General features: G+C 55.6%; 7 protein-coding genes across 7 annotated transcripts; 3 read left to right on the top strand and 4 right to left on the bottom strand.

The window, feature by feature from the left end:
- Positions 1–973: 973 nt before the first annotated feature.
- PG986_014077 (uncharacterized protein) lies at positions 974–1,374 on the bottom strand (the record flags this gene model as incomplete). The annotated part of the gene is made up of 2 exons (XM_066850299.1): positions 974–1,043; positions 1,094–1,374. The coding sequence occupies 2 exons, from the start codon at positions 1,372–1,374 to the stop codon at positions 974–976; spliced, it is 351 nt and encodes a 116-aa protein (XP_066692537.1).
- A 1,527-nt stretch (positions 1,375–2,901) lies between these two features.
- On the top strand, positions 2,902–4,942 carry PG986_014076 (uncharacterized protein; the record flags this gene model as incomplete). The annotated part of the gene is made up of 4 exons (XM_066850298.1): positions 2,902–3,140; positions 3,199–3,795; positions 3,858–4,703; positions 4,795–4,942. The coding sequence occupies 4 exons, from the start codon at positions 2,902–2,904 to the stop codon at positions 4,940–4,942; spliced, it is 1,830 nt and encodes a 609-aa protein (XP_066692536.1).
- A 732-nt stretch (positions 4,943–5,674) lies between these two features.
- On the top strand, positions 5,675–6,786 carry PG986_014075 (uncharacterized protein; the record flags this gene model as incomplete). The annotated part of the gene is made up of 2 exons (XM_066850297.1): positions 5,675–6,207; positions 6,246–6,786. Coding segments are annotated over 2 exons (1,074 nt in total), but the record flags the coding sequence as incomplete, so codon positions are not given.
- Positions 6,787–7,650: 864 nt separating this feature from the next.
- On the top strand, positions 7,651–8,747 carry PG986_014074 (Cyclochlorotine biosynthesis protein O; the record flags this gene model as incomplete). The annotated part of the gene is made up of 3 exons (XM_066850296.1): positions 7,651–7,906; positions 8,008–8,281; positions 8,369–8,747. 3 exons carry the CDS (start codon positions 7,651–7,653, stop codon positions 8,745–8,747), a joined length of 909 nt encoding a protein of 302 aa, XP_066692534.1.
- Positions 8,748–9,399: 652 nt separating this feature from the next.
- Positions 9,400–13,252, bottom strand: PG986_014073 (uncharacterized protein; the record flags this gene model as incomplete). The annotated part of the gene is made up of 9 exons (XM_066850295.1): positions 9,400–9,444; positions 9,504–9,702; positions 9,762–10,070; positions 10,470–10,660; positions 10,708–10,797; positions 10,964–11,048; positions 11,540–12,364; positions 12,568–13,085; positions 13,136–13,252. 9 exons carry the CDS (start codon positions 13,250–13,252, stop codon positions 9,400–9,402), a joined length of 2,379 nt encoding a protein of 792 aa, XP_066692533.1.
- A 945-nt stretch (positions 13,253–14,197) lies between these two features.
- On the bottom strand, positions 14,198–15,232 carry PG986_014072 (uncharacterized protein; the record flags this gene model as incomplete). Its single annotated transcript, XM_066850294.1, has 4 exons — positions 14,198–14,595; positions 14,674–14,924; positions 14,999–15,109; positions 15,177–15,232. The coding sequence occupies 4 exons, from the start codon at positions 15,230–15,232 to the stop codon at positions 14,198–14,200; spliced, it is 816 nt and encodes a 271-aa protein (XP_066692532.1).
- An 869-nt stretch (positions 15,233–16,101) lies between these two features.
- Positions 16,102–19,749, bottom strand: PG986_014071 (uncharacterized protein; the record flags this gene model as incomplete). The annotated part of the gene is made up of 3 exons (XM_066850293.1): positions 16,102–16,170; positions 16,250–19,018; positions 19,108–19,749. 3 exons carry the CDS (start codon positions 19,747–19,749, stop codon positions 16,102–16,104), a joined length of 3,480 nt encoding a protein of 1,159 aa, XP_066692531.1.
- Positions 19,750–20,926: the final 1,177 nt, after the last annotated feature.

The following is a 20,926-nucleotide window of genomic DNA, read 5'->3' as shown; positions in this document are numbered from 1 at the left end:
CTGTCTCGCAGACGTCTCCAACAGCCTATGGCTCGTGGCCCAACATGGCTAAGGACGTGTTTACTTTTTGTCAGCCAGCTTAACTTTCTGCCGCGCACGTCCCCTTAAAGGGGCTAGAAGCATATGTCCGGTGACGGCCCCCTTTTTTTACATATCAGCCGAAAATCCAGCAGTGTGTTTACTTCGACCCTTTGGCTAAAAGTAAAAAAAGCTGGCTGCCGTCGTCTCGTCTCTTCCTATTAACCGGCCAATCGGATCGACGAATCTCGGCTGATCCAGCTTTTTCTAGGGCCTTACAGGGCGTAGAGGGCCCTGTAGAGGGTGCTGTAGAAGGTGCTGGAGGTTGCTGTAAAGGGTATTGTGAGTGTGGCATTGCTCGCGCTCGGTCTTCGAGCTGGCGCGCGTTAGCCTGCGTTAAAATTGGTGAGTGTGGCATTGTTCGCGCTCGGCCGTCAACGTACCGGATGAACGCTGGCCTTTATTTCGACGCCAGCACGGAAGGCGCCGGTGACGTCGACGAGAGCATCAGCTGGTAAGCCGGATCGAAAAGCTGGCTCAAAATAAGCTGCTGAAGAGGTGCGTGCGCGGCAGAAAGTTAAGCTGGCTGACAAAAAGTAAACACGTCCTAAGTACCTTCTCCTTGGCCCACTGGAATTTATTTTACGCTTCCTGCTGTCTTGCTTTCCGCCTTTGTGTCCCGGCATTTGTATCCCCTTGATGACGATAGCGCTGCCCCTACTACGCATCCGTCCTGTACACATTGAGAAATGTTTCATGATATAGTATAGTATTCATTCTACCGGACGTGGTGCTTATCTCACTGAATATAATAGTGCCTGATTACGCAAGTAAACCTATCGAGTATTTGCCGAAGGAACCTATTATACTAAAGGCAGCATTGGCGCCATCAAAGGGATACGTGGCTTGCGGCGCGTGGACGGCTTTCTGGCTCCCAGTAACCATGGCAATATCCTTAGTTGGTATATACAGATACCACGCCGTCTCCTCCACCTAATACGATATGGTCAGTGGTCCCCACGTAGCTAGTAATCGTGGGCAGCGATGATTCAACTCACACTTCTGCGGCGCGTACCCGGGACAGGGGGTGTCGCACAGGCCATCGTCGACCTTGGTGTCCGCGGCGGGGATGTCGGCCACCTGGCCGCAGGCGCAGTCCGTGCCGTTGGTGAGTCCAAAGACGGGGAAGCCGGCCGCCTCGCACTGGTCGTTGCACAGGCCGACGGACTGGAATGTGGCTGGGCCGAGATCGACGAAGCCCTTGACGGACGGGAAGCAGCCGACGGGCTTCGCGGTCTGGGCGAGGGCGGCGGAGCCGAGGACGGCCAGGGCGAGGTAGGCTTGGTTCTTGTACATCATGATGTTTATCTGGTTGCACGTCGATTGATGAATTGGAATAAATGGCTTGAGAAATGTTACAGTTGGACTACGGTGCTGCCTATTTAATGGTACCCGTATAATCGTGTCAACTATTACTACCGGCTGACGTGACGTCAAGTGGGTTGCAGTTTTGACTGCTTTTTCCATTGCTTACTGTGGAAATGGTTAGGTGTCGCCGATATAGCCGTCGAATCCGATCCAAGCGTACTTGAGCCGAAGTAGCCGTTCCAATGATCATCGCCATCTCTCCAGCACTCGAGAGTATTCGCGATGTGATGTTTCGTCCGGGAACAAAATAAGGACTCCAGCTGTTGGAGACACAGCCTCATGTTTTCCACAATTGAGTTACCACCGAGTGTGACAAGCACTGCGGGAGCTGAAGTTGCACGGGGGCAGCGCGTGGTGATCGGGACGGATCGTTGCTCGCTCAGTAAGCCCAGGCCGACTGCCCAGGCACCAGGTCGTGGCTATTTTTAGGCCGCAGTAGCTGCAGCCCCCCTGAACCGACTACCCCTAGAATCGCCTAGCATCAGAAAAAGCACCCGAAAACCGTCTGAAACCGAAAGCCCGAGCCTCCACAAAACTGCAGGAAACAGATGCACAAACAGCCAACACCTGCTCAGCCATCCTGCCATCCCATCCTTCACCCCCAAAAGGCGTACAATAGTTGTCAACCCTTGCCCCCGCCTCAAATCAATGGGCTGACTTTTATCTGAAGCTGAATGTGATTCTCGGTTTGAGTGACAGTGATAAGGCTGCAGGATTTCATGAACGCCAGACCAGCTCGCTTGCCAATCTGCATTTTTCACTACAGTTGGTGCAGCAGGCCACGGGTTGTAAAACGCCGCCCATCTCCAACACTACCTACTGACTCGCGTGTCCGGCTTCAGTGCCTCAAAACGTATCTTCAAAACAACACAACGTCCAACCGAGCCTGATTGAGCTCCAGTGGCTTTTCCATAAGATAGTGATGGACCTCGGGGCCATGCGCACATTGTCCACCTGTTTGCAATGTCACATACTTGAGCTTTGGGGTATTTGCCTACAAGGGACGACGAAGGATGATGGAGAACTGAAGAACCTAGCCCCTCCCCAAACTGTTTGCTGCGCCCCTTGCCGAGACAACCCCCAAAGCCCCCTGCTTGGGCCGGGATCGTCCTCAAGGTTGCGTCTTGGGGGCGGCGACGTGCGTGCATCAGCCATGCAAGCAAGCACCGAAGTGCAACATGAACAAGGCTGTTGGATGGGCAGGTGCAGATTCTCGGGATCCCCTCGAAATACAAATATTCAGAGAATCCCGCCCTCCTTGGGTTACATATCAAGCAACCCATATCTGCCCTTCAGTTGGACTGCGCACGTATAGTGTCCCAAGGTGGGCATAGTGCCATGAGCCATAAGAGGCGACGATACCCCTTCAGTATACACTTCTTGTTTTCTCACGGGATTATTATTATCACCTCGTTTTAGAGAATTGTACTCGATTGGCTTACCAACACGCCCAAGATGTTGTTGACCCAGGTTGCCAGTTGCCTGATCTGGGCTACAGGCGTCACCCTAGCATCCGCTGTTGTTCCGTCCGATGTCACCATTAGCACCCGCGATCCACCTGGGGCGTCCTCGGCAGACACTCTTCGGGCCTTCCAGAGGGCCGTCGTTGAGATTAGTCGCCGCGAAGTCAGCCCGGTATTCAAAAACAGCACGTCACTCGAAAAGAGCTGGGACGGAGCCACGTTGTTCAGCTAGTAAGTAAACCTGAAGCTTGGGGTTCACATGTGTGCATCTACCAACAAACGATTTAAGCCACGAGAAAGCTCGGAAGGGCAACGCCTCAGTGACCGCCGGCGTCGACATAATATGCACGTCATGCTACCTCAAAGCCAAAGCCACGGCTGAGCTGAGCATTGACAAGAGCTTCAACGCCAGCACGGCCCTCCGCAACCTGACCGAGCAGGTTTCCACCGAGGTCAAGAACGCCACCGACACCGCCGTCGACTGGGTGGGCAACTACATCAAGAGCACCGTCCACAACTTCAAAGACGGCATCGACCTGGACGACTTCGAGCCCCCGCCCCACGGGCCCGACGTCGAGTTCAACGTCGTCATCCCGCGCATGCCCGAGTGCCGGCTCAAGTTCAGCTTCGACGATCTCGAGCTCTACATGATGATGGACACGCAGCTCTCGGCGGGCGCCACGTACAACCTGAACTTGTACTCTTCCAACACGCCGATTGGCTTCTCCTTGGGCAAGGATTTGGAGCTTGGCGTGGTCTTCTCGGTAGATCTTATACTCACGGCGGATGCCCATGTTGACATCAGGAGCGGTTTCCACATCAAGATAGACGACGGGGCGTCCTTTAGTCTGGCTATGTTTGCTGACAACCTTACTGACACGACGTTGTAAGTGTGCTCCCGAAACGTAGTCATAGGTAGTACGGGAAAGGCAGCTAACAGTAAAACAGCAAGGGCGGAAAATTCGAGTTCCTACCAGTAACAGTCCAATCCTCCGGCGGGATTCTGAAGGCAGTTCTGCGCCTTGGCGCCCACGCCGGGATCAAAATCGAGACCCCCGACACGGGCATCCCGGGCCTCGAGGCCAGCGCCGGCATCGAAGTCGGCGTATTCGCCCACGTGGCTGAGTTCGTGACCAACATCACCGGCCCCAGTAATAGCCCGAAGCGCAACGACCACCACGATGACAAGGACTGCGTCCTGCGGGTCGAGGAGTCGTACCAGCTGGCCATCGGCGCCGCCGCTGGCGCGACTGTCGCCATCGCGGGGGAGAAATGGGGTCCGGTGCCGCAGACGATCGTGCCCGTCTTCTACACGACCCTAGCCGATGCGTGCGCGACGTCGCAGCCCGCCACCATCACGACGTCTGTGCCCGCGATAGCGCCCCGCCAGACTGGTGCTGAGAGTGGTGAGCTCAAGACCACGACGATAACGACGAAAGACGTCTTCACCGGCGTGGCGTGTCAGTCGCCCGAGCTCGTCAACTGCCCGGCCTCGCTGCAGAAGACCACCAAGACCACCCGTACGCGCACGCTGGTCACGGCGGTGCCGTCCGGGATCAAGGCCACCTTCCCGCCCACGACGCACAACTCGGTCGCTACGACCGTGGACTTTGGCAGCCGGGCCAAGAAGCTGTACGAGACGTCGGGTACACCGACCTCGTTCAACCCGGATGAGCCGACGTCGGCCGTCGGGAAGGCGATTGATGCCGTCAACGGCGTGGATAAGCGGGTCATCATCGGGGTCAGCGTCGGGGTTGGGTCGTTTGTCATCATTGCGGTCGCGGCGGGTTGCTGGTATGTTGTTCCCCGTTCTCCATTCATCTCCCCTCCCCCCCTTTTCGTACAGCATGGAGCACATAAAGCTAACCTTCCCTTTAACAAACAGGCTCTGCACCAAGCGCAGGAAGGCGAAATACCAGCCCGTCAGTCGCATTTCTCAGGTCAATATGTCATCGCCGGACGAGTATCCTCCGAGCACTTACGATCCACACAAGGCTCATTATGTGACGACGGTCGAGCGGGATGGGCGTTGAGGAGGCAAGGCATCGACTAATACTTACGGATAGGGGCCATGGGGATACCAATTTCTGGGATACACACATTTTGGTTAATGAAAATTATGACTTCAACTTTAACTAGGTACCGCCCTTTACTTCGGGTGCAATACAATGTTCTTCTATTTAATAGAGAGCTGGCCTACAAGATGTACGTTGGGATTAAGCCGTGTATGAGCTCATATAAAACTTGATACTACCTATATACACTTGTGTTTGTATCTTGCATCCGTTACTCATTGGACCTTGTATGGCTCTGCCCTGGTTACCAACCGGCAATGAACGAAATATCACCACGAGGGGGGGGCGTATACCCGTGATCTTTGAAATGACGGTCTGCCTCAACGATTCTTGGCATCGATCGACTCAAAGGCCCCTCGATGTGAGGAGGCGGAGCCGTTCTCCCTGTTCCACCAACGATAGGCCCGAAGGCATTGACCACTGAGATCATGGTTACATAGGCCACGACCAAAAATGCATCTGGTTAGATAGGATGACCCTTATGGCGTGCCGCCGAGGTAAGGGGTGTGGTAACACACCGAGATGCTTCCGTGCGGGGTCTCCCACACCCAACTTCCCGAATATTCCGAACTCCACCGTCATCCCTTGCTTCATATCGAAGCCCAACAAACATCAAAGCCGGCTAAATGTCGCCCTTATTACCCACCCCACCCCCAGTAACTTCCAACTACTGCTACACCACCCCTAGGTCACGATGAAGCCTACCGGAGTGCTCATGGTGGGCAGCGTCCCCGGCGGCTCGCCGCAGGAGGTCTTCACGCGCCTGGCGACTGCTCTTCCTGGCCGCTTGTCAGCTATACCAGACGGCGAGACGGGCGAGCGATGGAACTATATCGGATGACAGTTGCAACGCTTCCCCCAGTCGCCCGGCGAAACGAACTGGGGGGGACCACGCTCCCCGAATCGGGATCCGAGTCTGTCCTGGCAGCCTTCACGTTTGACGACATCAAATCGACAGCATATGATGAGGCAGCTTTGTCGTCATATGCCGAATTTAAACACCTCCGTCAGCGAGGTATCATTCCGTCCGACGTTCGGTTCCAGATTGGCCTGCCGTCTCCCTACAGTGTCTTAGCAGGTCATATCAAGCCGGAAGTGGCCAATGCGATCGAACCATTATACGAACAACTTTTTGCGGAAACCATCGATCGTATCTTTGCCGAAGTCCCCACCGAAGATGTGGTGATCCAATGGGATCTGTGCTTCGAGATGACGGCGCTCGAGTTTGAATTGGGACGGCTCCCGGACAAACGGCACCAAGCATATTTCCCTCGCCCGGAGGCGTGCAACAAGGTCTCGTCGACCGCGTTGCTCGATTTTGCGAGAGGATTCCTCAAGATGGAAAGCTCGCTTTCCACCTGTGCTACGGCGATCTTCGGCACAAGCACTTCATCGAGCCCCAGGGCACGTCGCTGCTGGTCGACCTCGCCAACGCCCTGCTTGAGCGTGAAACCATTGGCCCGCGAACTGGATGGATCCACCTTCCGGTGCCAAAAGAGCGGACGGATCCCGGTTATTTCGCACCTTTGGTCCGTCTCCGACTTGGCGCCCCTGAATTGAAACCGCCTCGCTTATATCTCGGGGTGGTGCACGCCAACGACGAGGTGGGCACGAAGAAGCGTGTGGAAACTGCACAAGCTGTTGTCCCATTTCCTTTCGGGGAGGCCACGGAATGCGGGCTAGGACGAACCCCGCCTGAAGAGGTTGGCAGTATTCTACGGATCTGCCAGGGAGATCACTCAGGACCTCATTCGGGAGAATATATGAGCACGATGCAAAGACATGGCGGAGATATCCTTACAGTATGCAGACGCGTCGTTTTAGTCAAGCCTGGTCCAAAGTATCGGTAACGAATACCACGCGGTAACCACATACGAAAGGCATGCGTCTTAGCCGAAAAGAACCCAAACAGTACGGAGGTAATGCATGCTTGGCAGCCAGCAGGGCATTAGATTTACATGCATAGCACACTATCCGAGACATTTCAGCCAATACCGCTGTGTTGGCCACTGACCCACGCGGGAGTTGAATTCAATGTCTCAAAGCCTAAAATGTCTCGTGTTTTGATCCATAAATGAATGCATCTTCCCTCTCCAGCGCAACGTGGTAGACGGTCCATATAGTACACCCAATTGCCATGACGAAGATTCATTCGAGGAGGGTTCGCCTGGTCGGAATTACACTAACACCTGGCGATGGTGTCAGCACCATATATGGTGGTTTGATGAACCAACCTGTAGTCTCCGCAGATTCGGCGTATTGCTTTTGCCCTTGATCGCTGCGCCCGTGAGAAACATCGCCCTCGCAGATCGTCAGACAGCCCCGTAGACATGCTCGCGTTCTAATACACATTAATTTCCAGCGGCAGACCGGCATCTAAACTGGCACACGGATGGCTGAGTACAATATCTGTCTGCTTGTATTACGACTGTCGTAGGTATCTACCAACCGCTCTTCACCCCTCAGGCTGTATCCACCTGCATGACGTTCCGGTTACTGAGGAGTTTGTTAATCGTCCGCGTCTTCGTAATCATTCGTTCATTTCCGTGGCCCTTGGCGGCTCAGCCGTTCATCCTTGGCCGTTTATCCTTTAAACACTGCAAAGACCATGGTAAATTCCCTCTCATTTTTGTGAGATGCTGGATTGCAATCAGTCATTTTCAACCATGGCACCGTCGTCGCATATGTTGTATTCCCCCGTGGAAATCGGCCCGGAAGGCGAGTCCGACCACTTTCTAGAGAAGCCCTCTTCCCCGGATGCGAGGCAGAAGAACAGGGTTCGAAAGGCGGTGCTCTTACTGCCATGGGCTCTCACCATCATATTCGCCAGCTTGTCGCTATTCCTCTTGGTCGATCGCAACGCCACCAAGAAAGGAGCCGCCGCATGGGGTACCTACGAACAGGGGTTTAGTACCGACCCCAGTAAGTGAAGCGTCTCGTCTTGCACCACACTGGGGGGTCAAAACGACCCTGACCAAGGCCGGATCATTGATGACAGAGGACCTTCTGGTTCTGTTATGTAGTCACCGACTTCGAGATTCCTCTTGAGCTGGTCACCTTTCGTCGGAGCCCGCATTTCAACATGAACGGGTCTGGCTATCTCGACCCCGTCGACAAGGAGGCTCCGTGGCCCGAGAACATGGTCCTCTTTGGCGACCCCAGCGACGAAATCGACGACAACTGGGACCGGCTCATCGAAGACCGATACTTCTCCATCACCGAGGAGGAGGCCACCCGCGCATGGGGCGACAAGCGCCACGAGTACGTCGACGAAGGGGAGGGCGGGTACACTGCCGGGTAAGCCAAACCGCTTTTTCTTTTTGTTCCTTCTCCCTCCGGCCGTTTGACCAACGACGCTTGAATGAAGAGCTGACCACGTCCCAGTCTCGACGTCTTCCACACCCTGCACTGCGTCAACGCCCTCCGCAAGGCGCTGCACCCGGACTACTACAGCACGCACTCCCACCGCAGCCAGTTCCACGTGGAGCACTGCCTCGACATCCTGCGGCAGGCGGTGCAGTGCTACGGCAGCACGACGCTGATCCCGACGCGCTTCTTCGAGGGGCGGGAGCACAACTACATCGACTCGGACCAGACGCACGTCTGCCGCTCCTTCAGCCACCTGCGCGCCCTCTCCACGGCCCGCATGGAGGAGGGCGAGCTCTACAAGCCCCGCGACATGGGGCTCGTGGATGCGCGGAAGCACGCGATTGCGGTGGCGTGGGAGGCGAGGTACGACGGGAAGGAGAGCCACAATGCTTAAGTTGAGTTTCTGAAGGAGAAAACGTCTCTGTTTTGCATCCACGGAGGCTATGTACCTGCATGGCTTGGTCGCCCTGACATGGTTCTGTCGGACAGCAGGTCATGAGCTGCATGATACACTCACTTCATGTACTATATAACATCAAATCATGAGTGACCATCGTTGTAGGTTGAAGCCAAGAATGTTCATGGTTGGACTAATAAAGCCTCGACGGCGTCGTTTATTTTTACATTAGAGAATATATGGGTACATGGCAAGCCACTCTCATGCTTTAACCAACACCCCCGTCGCCCAGGTGCTCGTCTTGCCTCCTCGCTAGCAGTCAGCACATTGGCTTGGCTGCAAGTCCGCCAAAGTATAGCACTTTTCCGGGATGATATCAATCTGAGTAGCGCCACCTTAATAATTTCGATTGGCCATACGTACCTTGCTCTGATAAAAGCTCCAGCGCCGGTTCGGATTCACACCAAATAGTGCACTATTAGAGACAACGCAACTTAGCCGAGAACTTCCCTTGAGTGCACCACGTCGAGCTGGTAGTGAGCGTCTCTAGAGCAGGGGTTGTTTGTAGTCAGCCTACAGCCCGCAATCATGGTAAAGAAGTTGCCGAGGGCAATACTTACGTGTGGATGCTAAGCACGCCTTTGAGTTCCTAAACGGTTGCCGAAAATTCAAAGTCAGAAGGCTTCAGACCAATCTTCGCATAACCAGGCGGGCATGAGGGAGAAGGAGGTTATTCAGTCATGGTTATCTTACCCCTAAGACCCCGAAGTTGGGCCCCACGGTGATAATGCCAGGGGCATTGAAGGGCGAAGCAAAGTTTTCCATGCCGAAGAGCTCAATCTGTCCCGTCGAGAACGAGAGCTTCGCCTGCGCCTCCAAGTGCAAGCCGGCCTGGATAGACCCTTCATTGCGGAAGAGGATGCCGGTCTTCTTTTGAAAGCTGGACGGGTGGCTGAGTTTATCCTAAGTCGTGAGTCAGTTGAACTGTTGATAGCGAAGGGCCAGAGTCACGTTCTCCATGGACGAGCATGCCCGGAAGCACCTCCTCCAGACTTACGATGACTGTGAGAATCGCCGAAGTCTTGATATCGACCGACAGGTCGGCCCCAAACGGCGAAATAGGCGGTGTAGGGGATATTCGCGAGTTCACAACTGAGGTGCTCATTGAAGATCCAAAAGGGGAAGGTCTCCTGGACATGGCGGCTCGCCACCGGCGTCTCGAACTTGATATCGTCGATGGCCGAGAGGACGTCGCAGTCATCCATAGTCACCTGGTCTGACAGACAGATTAGAACCCGTCGTTGAAGGCCAGCGGATGCCCTATCGTTGTAGGCAACTCTTAGTGTATCCAACAGAACTTCAGTACGTTCTCAAAACTCGTGACACCTCCTTGGCATTGAGAGAAGTTTTGGACACTGAACTCTTTCAGGAATTCCGATCCCCACCTCGACGTCCGCGCCACCTAGTTCTTCTTCCACGTCCACTGGCATCACTACCCCGACCCCAACACAGTCTGGGATGATCTCCAGCTGCAATGCCTTTTACAAGGTTCAATCCGGCGATACCTGCAATGCTATAGCGTCCAGCTACGGTATCTCCGTCTCGAGTGTTAGGCCTGGAACCCCGCCGTCAAGACCGACTGCTCCCTCCTGTTCTTGAATTTGTATGTGTGCGTCGGCATCACCGGCCGTACAGCGGCCACCGCCACGTCCACCTCACCTCCTTCCAGTACCACTACCGGGAACGGCATCAGCACACCCACCCCGACGCAGACCGGCATGGCCGGGAACTGCGACGCGTTCTACCTGGTGCAGAGCGGGGACAACTGCGCCGCCATCGCGTCGGCGCACAGCATCAGTCTCCCCGGCTTGTACGCGTGGAACCAGGCCATCGGGTCGGGCTGCGAGGCGCTGGGGGTGAGCTACTACGTATGCGTCCACCTCATCGGCGGGCCTACCGAAACGCCGACCACCATGACCACTTCAACAACGACCCGGGGCAACGGGGTCGCGACGCCGACTCCAACGCAGGCGGGCATGACGGCCAACTGCAGGGCGTTTCATTTAGGTACGTTGTCGAGAGTTCCGGATACTTATTTATCAGGGGCGAGCGGTTGAGCTAATCAATACCTCTTCTTAGTGGCCTCTGGAGACAATTGTGGAGATATCGCGTCGGCGGCGCATGTGTCCCTCTCGGACTTTTACGCTTGGAACCCGTCCGTCGGGTCGGATTGTGCGTCGCTGTGGCTTGGATATTACGTTTGCATTGGTCTCCTTTGAACGGGCCATAAGGAAGGTTCTGTAATAACATGCCGTGAGGGTCTATTCGATGTGTGGGGAGGGAACATTAATCGTTAATTTATAGTTAGAGAGTTACTATAGCTGGAGATTAAGTGATAATATATAATAAATGCATGCTGACGAAGACATCTCCATACTCGCCATCCACCAGATCCGCATCCTTTTCGAGGGTCTTTCAGGCATCCTTACTCGCACCGCAGAGCTTCACAGAAACTCGATTCTGGATGGGTTGAAAGGCAAGGGCCTTGTATTGTTTCTGTACTGCTTGTATCATGAACACCGAGAGGCCCACGTAAACACGGATGCCCCTTAAGCGCCAAAGCTTCGCGATGGGCAGCTGATACTGATCTATATTAAGATTACCCGGTTCATTCACTGGGAACGCCCCCCCCTTATCTCTCAATGTGACCCTCACAGGGAATCCATCGACTGGATGTGCCCCGCCCCCCACCCATCTCTGCCTGGTAGACCCTGTTCCCCTCGACAGACGTAACGCCACGCTTCTTTTTGGGGTGCATCACATGCCACTCGTCGTAGGCTGGGGCAATATCGAACATGCGCAGCATCATGACCAGCGCCACCTTGAGTTCCAGCTGCGCGAGCGTCTGTCCGATGCAAGCTCGGGTGCCCCATTCGAAGGGGCGCCATGACCCCTTGGATGGGTGCAGCGCGGCATCGGGCCCAACCAGCCAGCGGCCTGGAAAAAACTCCTGAGCCCTCACGAAGACTTGTTCACGGTGGTGCATGGCCAGGGTCAACGTCCAGATGTGGCAGTCTTCTGTCGGGTACGGGCCCCCGTTCTCATCTGTCAGAACAAGGCCTGGGCGGCCGGCTCGTAGGCTGCCCGCCGGAGGAAACAGTCGGAGCACTTCTTTGATTACCACCAGGGTGTATGGTGTCTGGTTGAGGAGGGCAGGGTCCTTCGCAATCACCTCATAAAGGTGCTGGTGAGAAATGTTTCTGCCGAACACCTCATCCTGCTCAGTACGAACTTTTTCCAGCTCTTCAGGATGGGTAGACAACAAGTAATAACAGTATAACAGCGTACTACTGGTTGTGTCGTGGCCTGCGTACAGGAACATTCGGAGCTGCGGTATAACCAGTCTTTTAAATGTCGCCTTGGACAGTTGCTCTGTTTCACCGGTTTCTGCTAGGTACTGGTCCATGACCAGCGAGATGACTGAGCGCGAACGCGATTTTACGTCTTTCGCATCTCGGCGTGACGCGGCCAGCTCCTCGAAACGCTCGTCGACCTGCTTACTGAGATAGCGATCGATGCAGTAGCTGTTGTACCACTGGACCAGAGGGCGGGGGCTAAGATACCGGCGGAGCGGATTGAAAGAGGTGCCATAGGGAGTCCAATAGACCAGTCACCGCAGGCCGTCTGCCAAGATACTGCCCTGGGTCTGATATTTTATGCGGGCACCACTGTTGATAAAAAGACAAGAAGGTTAGAACCAGCGAGGCATGGGTGCTAGTGCCCCGGAACTGAACTCTAAGGGCATGGCGGTACTCACAATGTTATCCGACTAATCACGTCGAATGTGAGCTTTAGCGTGTACTCTTCCAACTGAAATACCTTACACTGCACTGCACGGTCACGTAGCAACTGGCAGAGTACTTCGACCTCCTCCACGATGGACGGGGCAAACCCTGCCATGTAGGCTGGCGCGAAGCCCGGATTGAAAAGGGCACGCCACTTCTTCCAGGTCTCGCCGTGCATGGTCATCAGCGAGGGCCCGCCATTGATCACCTCCATGGTCTTGCACATCGGGGCCGGCTTATCGAGCAACGCAGCCTCCACCTGCGCCGTGGCGACGGGGTTGGCGTTGACCAGCAGGGTCTTACTGAAGGGCCAGAGGTTCAGGTAGAAAATGCCGCTGGGGAAGCTTCTGGCCAGCCTTTGCACCATCACGTGCATCGTAACGTTTCGCGGCAGTCCTTGCATCGCCTTTTTCACCGCGATAAAGTGGCCAAAGACGGGGTGGAAGGGTGGCATAGGCTGGCGGAGCCCGAAGAGTCTCAGCACGCTTTTCTGACACAAATATACTCATCTGCAAGAGATTATGAAAGGACTATACTTACCAAGTTGGCGGCCTGTAGCTTTCGCACATGTTGTCGGTTGGATACGAATTTGCTGACGAATACTGTCATCAGTGCGGTCACAGCCGCGATGGCGACAGCAACACTCAATTGGGCCATGGCGTGACGTGGGGTAACACAGGTTTTGATACCAATAGCGTATTGCTTATGAAAAAGATGGTCTCTGAGACTCGACTCGAACAAGGGCGGAGTGCAGGTTATCGAGGTCAGGTTGATACATAGGTAGGTGGGATGCCTTGTAAAGCAGGCTTGCTCAAACGTGCAACAGCCAACACCCAGTACCAGCCTGCCTATTGGTAAGTACTTGCGACCCCTGTATGCTGGGTCGCACACCCCTTCGAATTGCATATGATTAACCGAATGCACACAACCAAGCGAAAGCGCGGGCTGGGCTGTGAGCGGGGTTGCTACGCTGTCCAGACCACTGGGGGAAGAGGGTGGTGGTCTTGTACACACTAATCCAATCGTTTGGTTGATTGTGCAATTCCAGAACCTCCGAATTGCTCTCATGGTCCCCTCTTGTCTGACAAAGATGAATAGGGCCTTGTATGGACTTCGAGAATCACCAGTGCTCTGGCAGAAGGACTTGACACAAAGGCTCCTTGGGCTTGGTTTCGTTCAGATGCCCCACGACCTCTGATGCTACTCCCGAGGGAATATGCCAATCCTCTTCCATATGGACGACATCATTATAGCATTCAAAGACCGAGATAGACAAACGGTTGTTCAAGCCATCACGCTCCTGAATGGGCACCATCAGCGTACGGGCGGAAGTGAGTTACGAACGCTAATCATCATAATTCTGGTGACTTCGTGGCTTCAACACGTCTTTAAGTCCTAGAGCATCATTTGCACAACACCAGACGCTTGAACGACAGTTTGTCAGCTATGCCAGGCGTAGCATCGCGACATCATATCAGCCTTTTTCTAGCGGAAACAACATGCAGTGTTCAGACACCGTCTGTGCCGACACCTACTACAAAGCCCAGCATTAATTTCCGCCAAATCTTCGGTGGTTATGCGTGTCCAGCGAAAAAGATCATCTCAAGGTTTCCTCCCCACGACCGCATACTTCGTGGTCGCCAAGTACGCCCCCTTCTTCGTCTCCGCGACGGCCAAGGGTATCAGCCTCTTCAGCTCGGCCACCATCGCCTCATTCTGCGTCTTGCGCGCGATGAGCTCGTGCATGATGAGGCCGCACTCGTGCTCCAAGTACGCCCAGTGCGGCGGTGTCGTGTGGACGTCGGCCTCGACGTCCGCGAGACCAGAGGCCCGGAAGATGTCAGGCAGGTCGGGGACCCACGTTGGGTTGAGCCGCGGGTCCTGGGACTGGAGGAGCCGCATCAGGGACTCGATGGACTCTTTGCTGTTCTCGGGCCGGAGCAGTTTGCCGTGCACTGTTTGGTTGTCGGGCTCGACCCATTGGAGGTGGCCGCCGGGCTCTGTGTGGATTGCGGGAAATGATCAGTAACGTATTGCATATACGAATAAGAATAGAGATTCCATGGTTCAAAACTCACTCAGCATCTGCATCAGCTTGCCCACTGTTGCCGGAACATCGTCCTTCCGAACAACGAAGATCATGAAGCGGACGTTGATAATATCGAAGGCGCCGAGCAAGTCATCAGGGACAGGCGTATTTACATCCCATTCCCGAAGCGTGATGTTGGAGGGTAGTGCCTCGCGCGGTGGCGCTGCAGTCTGTGAAATATCAAGACCGACGAGCTGCGTAGACTCATGGAGCCGGTCACCCGCATCTAGGAGCCACATCCTTCATGGGGGGACGGAAAACGGGTACAGTTAGATACTTTGGGTCCACATGCTTTTTGGAATTGAGCCACTCACCCTGTGCCCGAGCCGATGTCTGCTACTTTGAGATTCTCCCCCTGGGTGGGGATGCTGGGATGGATGAGGTACCCAAAGTCTTTCACCCAATGGTGATGCATTAGATTGAGGCTGCTTTCTATCAGTATATATAATGCGAACAGTTGGCAGGGTATGCAGAGGGAAGAGAGCAACGAACCGACTGTTGTCGAGAAGATCTCGAGTGAAGACGTAGTCGTCATGTTGAGAGGCCATGGCTGTTAGTGAGGCGATAGAATCGGTATCACGGTATAGAGGAGGAAGATGATGAGTGACGGAAGGCAAAAGGCTCTTGTGGAACTTTTCGATAAAGTTGAGTAATGGGAGGAGTTTCTTGACTTTCGATAAATGGTTCCGCGTTATATATCCGTCATCTTTTGGCTGCTGGGCGAAGGCGAAGCAGTTGGGAGGCAACGAATATCTCTTTATTGCATATCCAACAAATAGGAAGTAAGGGAGGTGAGACGAGGTTGCATTTACATCATTGGAGCAGCCAATTGTCACACACCAATATGCACGTCAGACTTGAGTCGCCTAGCACGTCGGTTGGTTGAGTCTGGCAACCTGCAGTGTACAGCGGGCCGATGTTTCTGTGTCGGTGGGGATGAAAGCGAGGGAGGGACTCTAAACCCAATGGCTGTTCAATACTGCAGCACACCACTCATGCTGTTGGTAATATATGTTTGGATCATGTTAGATCCCACAAAAGAAGATCGTCGGCCTCGATGATTGATCGCACCAAAGGCAGTGGGCGCAGCGGATGCAGCAGAGTGCGCCAGCGAAAAGTGCATACCATCAGTCATAGCAAAGAAGCATTATTTCATTATTCATTATTATTTAATCCCTCGTCTCGCACGTATGCTATGTAGTGTGTTTCTCGTGTGGGCGTACTGGACCTTGCCCCTAAAACCCCCTGAGTGCAAGAGCCCTGGCCCATCCTTGATAATGCAACGGTCCATGATGCCAACCAACACTTCGTTTCCAAATATCAAACATTAATTCATAATCCAATGCGTGGGTATCTTTAGTTTCGTTGTATTTCCATATCCATTTCCCTTTACCTTTTCCAAGCACATGCAGATGGATTACTGGTTCGCCGGCGGCATCAACGCCTCGAGGAACGAGCGCACCAAGTCCGAGACAGCGCCGACCAACTATTACCATATTATCATTAGTACTCATCAAATCGATAGATGGATGAAGATTGAATGGGGGAACGAAAAGAAAACATACCGGCGTAGCATCCCCAATCAGCTCCGTCGTCTGCGACACAAACGCCGCCGACAGCAAGCTCTGCGCATTCCCGAGCAGCCCGACGACGGCATTGACCGACTCGGGCGTCACGAGCGGCGCGACCTCGTCCACGATACCCTGGATGTCGATCTGGTTCAGCGCGCCCAACAGCGGCTTCGCAGCGCGCGCCAGACCCTCCAGATCGACGTCGCCGAGCGCGCTGAGCAGCGGGCTCAGCTGCTTCACCAGCGCGGGCACGTCGACGTCGCCCAGCGCGGAGACGAGCGGCGCGGCGCCGCCGATGAGGGTCTGGGTGTCGTCGACGAAGCGCTTGGTCAGCAGGTCCTCGGCGTTGTCGACCAGGCCCACCAGGCCGTCGACCGAGTCCCGCGTCAGCAGCGGCGAGACGGCTTCGATGATGCCCGCGAGGTCGAGCTGGCCGACGGACTGCAGGATCGGCTCCACCTGGTCGATCAGCTTGGACAGGTCCACCTTGCCCACGGCGTTCAGGATGGGCTGCAGCTGGCGCACCAGGCCGACCAGGTCGATCTGGTTGAGAGAGGTCAGGAGCGGGCCGACTTGCCCCACGAGGCCGGTGATGTCCACCTTGCTGATGACGTTCAGGAGCGGCTGGACTTGGTTGAGGAGGCCGACGAGGTCGATCTTTCCGACCGTGTTTAGGATCGGTTCGACCTGATCGATGAGGCCCGACAGGTCGACCTTGCTGACTGCGTTGAGGATGGGCTGGAGCTGGTTCACGAGGCCGACCAAGTCAATCTTGTTCAGCGAGGTCAGGAGCGGCTCGACCTGATCAATCAGGCCCGAGATATCCACCTTGCTCACGGCATTAAGCAACGGCTGGACTTGATTCACCAGACCCACGAGGTCGATCTTGTTCAAGGAAGTGAGAAGGGGCTCGACCTGGTCAATCAGGCCTGTAATGTCGACCTTGCTGACTGCATTCAGCAGCGGCTTGACCTGGTTCACCAGCCCGAGCAGATCGATCTGCCCGAGGGAACTCAGCAGAGGCTGCACTTGATCGATCAAGCCGACCAGGTCGACCTTGCTCAGAGAATTGAGCAGGGGCTGCACCTGTCCGATGAGCCCGCTGATGTCAACTTTGCTGATCTCGTTGAGCAGGGGCTTGACCTGGTTGACCAGGCCAATGAGGTCAATTTCGCTGAGCGAACTCAGTAGGGGCTGCACCTGGTCCACCAGGCCCGCGATGTCGACTTTGCTGAGCGAGTTGAGCAGGGGTTCTACTTGGTTGATGAGGCCTTGCAAGTCGATGCCGCCAAGGGCCGCGATCAACGGCATGGCGCCGCCGATCAGCGTCTTGGTCTGGTCCACGAACTGGCTTGTGAGTAGATTCTCTGCGTTGCCCAAGAGCCCAACGATCCCTTCGATGGACTGCGGTGATAGTAGCGGTTGGACGGCATCGAAAAGACCCTGCAGGTCGAGCTTGCCAAGGTTGTCTAGCAGAGGCCCGACTTGGTCGATGAGAGACTTCAAGTCTAGGTCCTTAAGGCCCGCCAATAAGGGGCCAGCTCCGCCAATCAGATCCTTGGTCTGATCCACGAACTGAGGCGTCAGCAGGCTTTCTGCGTTGCCCAGGAGCCCGACGATGCCTTCAATAGACTGCGGGGATAACAAAGGTTGCACGGCGTCAAAGAGAGCTTGCAGATCGAGCTTGCCAAGGTTGTCCAGTAAGGGCCCGACTTGATCAATAAGAGATTTGAGATCCAGGTCCTTCAAGCCCGCCAGTAATGGACCGGCTCCGCCAATCAGGTCCTTGGTCTGATCGACAAAGTCCCGCGTCAACAGCGTTTCGGCATTGCCAAGCAGGCCGGCAATGCCCTTGACGGACTCGGGCGAGAGTAAGGGACTGATGGCCTCGAACAGGCCCTTCAGGTCGAGCTGGCCCAGCTCGTTGAGGATGGGGCCGATCTGGTCCACGAGCGATTTCAGGTCCACCTCTTTCAGGCCGGCGAGCAGGGGGCCAGCTCCGCCGATCAGGTCCTTCGTCTGGTCGACGAACTCGGCTGTGAGGAGGTTTTCGGCATTGCCGAGGAGCCCGGCAATGCCGCGGACGGCTTCCGGAGAGAGGAGCGGACTAATTGCATCAAAGAGCCCCTTGAGGTCGAGTTGTCCTAGTTCGTTGAGGATGGGGCTGATTTGATCCACTAAGGATTTCAGATCGATGTCTTTCAGGCTGGCCAATAGCGGACCGGCCCCGGCGATGAGGTCTTTCGTCTGGGTCACGAAGTCACCAGTGAGGAGGTTTTCCGCGTTCCCGAGCAGACCCGCAATCCCCTTAACCGAGTCCGGAGATAGCAGCGGGCTGAGGGCGTCGAACAGGCCCTTGAGGTCCAGCTGCCCCAGCTCGTTCAGGATGGGCGCGATTTGATCAACCAGGGACTTGAGATCGACGTCCTTGAGGCTGGCCAGGAGCGGGCCGGCGCCCGCGATAAGGTCGCGGGTCTGGGTCACGAAGTCGGATGTCAGGAGGTTCTCGGCGTTCATCAGCAGGCCGGCGATGCCCTTGACCGAGTCGGGGGTCAGCAGGGGACTAACGGCATCCAGCAAGCCCTTCAGATCCAACTGGCCTAATTCATTCAGAAGCGGACCAATCTGGTCGACGAGACCTTTGATATCGACATCTGCCAGTCCCTCCAGCAACGGACCAGCCCCCGCGATGAGACCCTGGGTCTGGTTGACAAATGTAGGGGTAAGCAGGTCCTCCGCGTTGCCCAGGAGCCCCGCAATGCCCTTGACGGATCCCGGCGTCAGCAGGGGGCGATGGCGTCAAAGATGCCCTTGATGTCCAGGCCCGCGACCTCGTCGAGGATGGGGCTGACCTTGTCGAGCAGGCCGACGACGGTCTTGATAAGGGCGCCGATGTCGACGCCCTCAATCTCGTTGATGATGCTCTCGAGGTCGAGCTTGGCGACCAGGTCCACAACCGGGTTGAGTTTGGTGAGCAGGTTCCGCGCGATGCTTGGAATGGGCGGCTGCAGGGTCTGGGCCAGGTAGGTCAAGGAGTCGTGGACGGCCAGCAGGAAGTCGTCGTTGAGCAGCTTCTGGAGGGCGTTGAGGAAGCCGGCGATGTCGGTCAGCTGCAGGACCAACTTGCCGAGACTGTCGAGGATGTCGCCCAGGTCCCCCAGACCCGGGAGGTCGAGGAGACCACCGCCGCCAGATCCAGAGCCAGAGCCGGAGCCGCTGCCACCACGGCCGCCTCCAGAACCTGACCCAGAGCCGGAGCCAGGCCCTGTGCTGTTTTGCCTGGGATACAGGACATGTCCTAGGCGCTCATCCCTCTCCCGCCGCTTGAGTAAGGTGGTGAGCTCCGTCAACGCCTCGGTGAGCTCTGACCGGGGGACCAATGCCAGGTTGTGCTTGGCGAGGTATGCATCGAGCTCAAGCTCGGCCGGGGCAGCAGTGCCAGCGACGAGGCCGAGCGGCGCCAACGCCAGCACGAAAAGATTGGAGAACCGCATGGCGAGGACGATGGGGAGGACGTGTGGCCTGTGTTGATTTCACACAAACACTTGCGCACGCACAAGAGCGTCGTCCTGTGGGGGTTTGACGGTGAGAGGACGGACGGAGTGGTGAAGGAGGAAGGAGGGGAAGAGGAAACGCCCATGAGCAGGAAGTGTTTCCTAAAAGGAAATATTGTTTCCGGTATGGATCTCAATCTGGGAAGATGAATCTCTCTCTCCCCGCCCTACCTCTCGATCTCACTGACACACTCCGTCGCGAGTTTTGCCCTCCCAGGCACACTTACATGACTTGCCTCAAGTCGGCGACTGGCAGCTTGATGCGGAGATGCCTCGGACCTCACTTCAGTGACGCTGAACGCACGCGATCTCCCCTGTTCGTGTCCCCATCCCTACCCTACCCTACCCTACCAAGCTCTGCATGCTCTACAGCGCATCGCATACTTGCCGAGGGCTGTACTGGCTGCATAGCACCAGGTTCCCTTGCGTGCGTTCTTTTCTTCCTCGCCCTCGTATGTCTCGGCCGGATGGCTCTCTGATGGGTGGGATGGGGATGCGCTGGGCTGGCTGGCATACCCATACCTAGCAGAATGGTTTTCCGAATGTCACATGGGGCAACAGTATTTGTCGATGAATGCGATATGCCTGATCGGCGCGCTCGTTCCCACCCTTGCGCCGGAGCTACTCGAGCTACTCGAGCTTCTTACCCCAGATTGTTTCCAGTCACCTTTCCCAAAGCGAACAGACGCCCGAACCGGGAATCCAATCAGAGCCCGCGGACCCTGGCTTCGATGCTCGGACGTGGTGGGTAGGACAGAGCACGCCGGTGCTTTGGACCATATGTGTGTATGCTTTTCGCTGCTGGATGCTACACTGACCAGCTACTGGAAAACTGGCCTTGGGGCTGGTCGCTGGGCTAGTTAGCAGCATGCGGGATTCCTGGGTAACACATGCAAGGCTATCACGAAGTTCCTCCTCACTTCCCCTCTTCTTGAGGCCACCCCAGTCACCGCCGGAATGAACTTGGCTGCTTGGGTTATTGTGTCCGACCTTCTTTCTGCCTGTATGTTTATTAATGTTGTAACCGGCCGTACCGAGACCCCACAAACAGGGCGCGATGGCACGACGGACGGCCGTCGGGAAAACACGTCATTGGCATGCAAGGGGACAGGAAGTG

This window comes from Apiospora aurea (genome assembly GCF_038362705.1).
Source record: "Apiospora aurea strain CBS 24483 chromosome Unknown utg000010l_segment0_segment0, whole genome shotgun sequence".
NCBI classification, from domain to species: domain Eukaryota; kingdom Fungi; phylum Ascomycota; class Sordariomycetes; order Amphisphaeriales; family Apiosporaceae; genus Apiospora; species Apiospora aurea.
Note: the sequence above shows the minus strand (reverse complement) of the source record. Positions and strands in the feature narration are given on the sequence as shown.